This window comes from Copadichromis virginalis, linkage group LG7 (genome assembly GCF_057382275.1).
Source record: "Copadichromis virginalis isolate Kocher_CV1m ecotype Utaka linkage group LG7, C_Virginalis_male_GT1.1, whole genome shotgun sequence".
NCBI lineage: Eukaryota > Metazoa > Chordata > Actinopteri > Cichliformes > Cichlidae > Copadichromis > Copadichromis virginalis.
Window position 1 is genome coordinate 65,816,726 of NC_140624.1, and position 2,374 is coordinate 65,819,099.

The following is a 2,374-nucleotide window of genomic DNA, read 5'->3' on the forward strand; positions in this document are numbered from 1 at the left end:
CTCAACGTGATCTTCAGCGAGAGGATATCATATTATCAGTACTATCATAAGTTGCTCTGGTGTCTATTTAAGTGACATGAGTTGTTGCAGTATGCAACAAAACACAGGATGACAAAGACAAACTTTAGCTGATCCTGTAACTTTAATTTAAGGAGTACACTTAGTAGCATAAGCATGCAAAACAAAAAATGTTTACTCAGACTTTACATATAAACCAAACAAACTGTCCACAGTGCAGGAACAGTGCTGCAGCCTATAGCTTATACTCTGCTGTTTACTGATGACACCATGTGGAGGTGGGAGGCACTGCTCTTTCACAAAGAACAGCTTCTCAAGTCATTTCAGATTACACTTCAAAGTATCACAGTGCTTACGGTCAGACTTTCAGTGTTGTATTAAGCAAAAACACACTTGTTTTGTAAAATATCATAAAACATTCATAGTCAGAAATGTTAAATATCAGTATTAAAAGAATGGCAGTGTAAACAAGCACACACACAAAATCGTTGGACTGCAGAAAGATCATTCGTAAATTTTTTGACCCAGTGGAAACCTGTACTCAGGATGTAGCTATAACATTATGAGGTACAGATTCAGCATGAAGAAGAGCTGCTGTTTGGTTATACAAACTTCCAGCATTTAAACATATAAACTGTCCAGCTTTTGTCCATGAAGACTCTTCCAAAGTAGTTTCCATGGTTACAGGTTGGATGTCTCTCCTGGGACGGCTTTGGCATCCAGGTAGCTGATGAGCTGCTTCACCCAGGGGGCTGAAGGTCTGACACACAGCTGTCGGCCTGCCACTGTGTTCAGCCTGAAGGTTCACAGAAAGAGGAGAGTCAGAGGATGGAGGGGCAGGTTTGGTGATGGTGGTGATGTGTGTTTGTGAGGTTGTGTACTTACAGGATGGCGGGCTTGGAGCAGCGCTGGCTGGTCTTGACGTAGCTGACCACTTTTCCTTTAGGCACTTCCTGGTCATTGAAGCGGAAGCAGCACTTTTTTGGGCCAGTACCGCGCATACCTGCAAACAAACAGGAACAAGTTAACAACTGAGCCACTGACACAGCACCACATCATCTGCTTCCTGGTTTTTGTTCCGATTCAGTTTCCTGCTGGCTGGTGTGAGGTCACATCTGATACTGTATGTTTAGTTGATGACACTGTGCAACTGCTCATTTGTTCCCCTGAGTTATGAAGTGGTCAGATTTGTCATGTGACCTGTCCTCTCTTAACTATCTCTATGAAGTGATATGTTAATATTATTTGCTGCATTAATTCTGTGTGTGTGTTTTAATATTTTTGGAAAAATAGCGACTACTCATCACCAGTAATACAGGAAATCACACTAATGATTTACTATATGTCTTTGCATTTTTAATACATGTATATTCAGGACTAGATCTCAATATTTACTATTTGTTTTGGCTTCCATACCCAAAAATGTAAAAGTCTCTTAATTAAAACGAGCCTTACCCTCAGTCAGAGCGATGACAGCCAGCATGAGCACAACCACAGACAGAGCGAGACGAGGAGCGGCCATCCTGAAGTTTGTTTGTTGGCTTCGTGTTGCAACAGTGGATTAAAGTCTCAGCTGAGCTCTGTCGGCTTGTTCTCTGTGCTGTGTCACTGCTGTCCACCTGCTTCACATTTATACAGTTGGAAGAAGAAGCGGGGAGACCCCACTTTGCATCTTGGGAATATCCATGACGTGGCTGTGACTTTTGCCATTTTACTATAGAGGGTATTTTTTTTTGGGCTTTTTTTTCTCTGTGCTTTCGGTTCTCTATATAAACTGTTTCACTGTTAAACTAAAATGAGGAACCGGTTTTTACACATCGAGTTTCCCTATTAATTACGTCTCACTTGAGCGAGGGTGTGACTAAAACTACAAAAATCTGATCTCTCTCTCATCTGCATAATCTGCTCTTTATTATTACACTTTTTATCATTGGTGCGGTGTGAAACACAGGAGAGCAACCACAGTTTAATGATGATACAGGTCATATGAGTATCCAGACAATATAAGGAGTCCAATGGGCAGCTCAATAAACAGACTGAGCACAGATACAACAGGAATCTCCAACTGAGCAACAAACTTCCAGCCAGTAATTATGTAAATAAACAAGGACACAACAAAAGGCAGCAGGAGAATGACTTGAATGAATGGAATGTAGTAAAACACGTTTGGATTTTTTGACTCCTATGACTGCTGGGATGAAAGTTTTATTGTGGGCTTGGAATCTATCAAAGGTTCCCATGAGAGTCATGACCTGTGGTGAGTGTCTTAGTGCTGGCTGTCTGACAGACAAGCTGTGGAATCACACAGGAGACTTTTCTCAGTAATAACCGTTGAAAGTACAAGAGACACCACATG

At 41.4% G+C, this 2,374-nt stretch overlaps 1 protein-coding gene across 1 annotated transcript; it reads right to left on the reverse strand.

Annotated features, from left to right (window-relative positions):
• Positions 1–376: 376 nt before the first annotated feature.
• On the reverse strand, positions 377–1,631 carry LOC146706604 (monocyte chemotactic protein 1B-like). Its single transcript, XM_085465276.1, has 3 exons — positions 1,474–1,631; positions 904–1,021; positions 377–814 (listed from the first exon to the last, which is right to left on the reverse strand). Exons 1-3 carry the CDS (start codon positions 1,538–1,540, stop codon positions 700–702), a joined length of 300 nt encoding a protein of 99 aa, XP_085321402.1. The 5' UTR covers positions 1,541–1,631; the 3' UTR covers positions 377–699.
• Between the last annotated feature and the right edge of the window lie 743 nt (positions 1,632–2,374).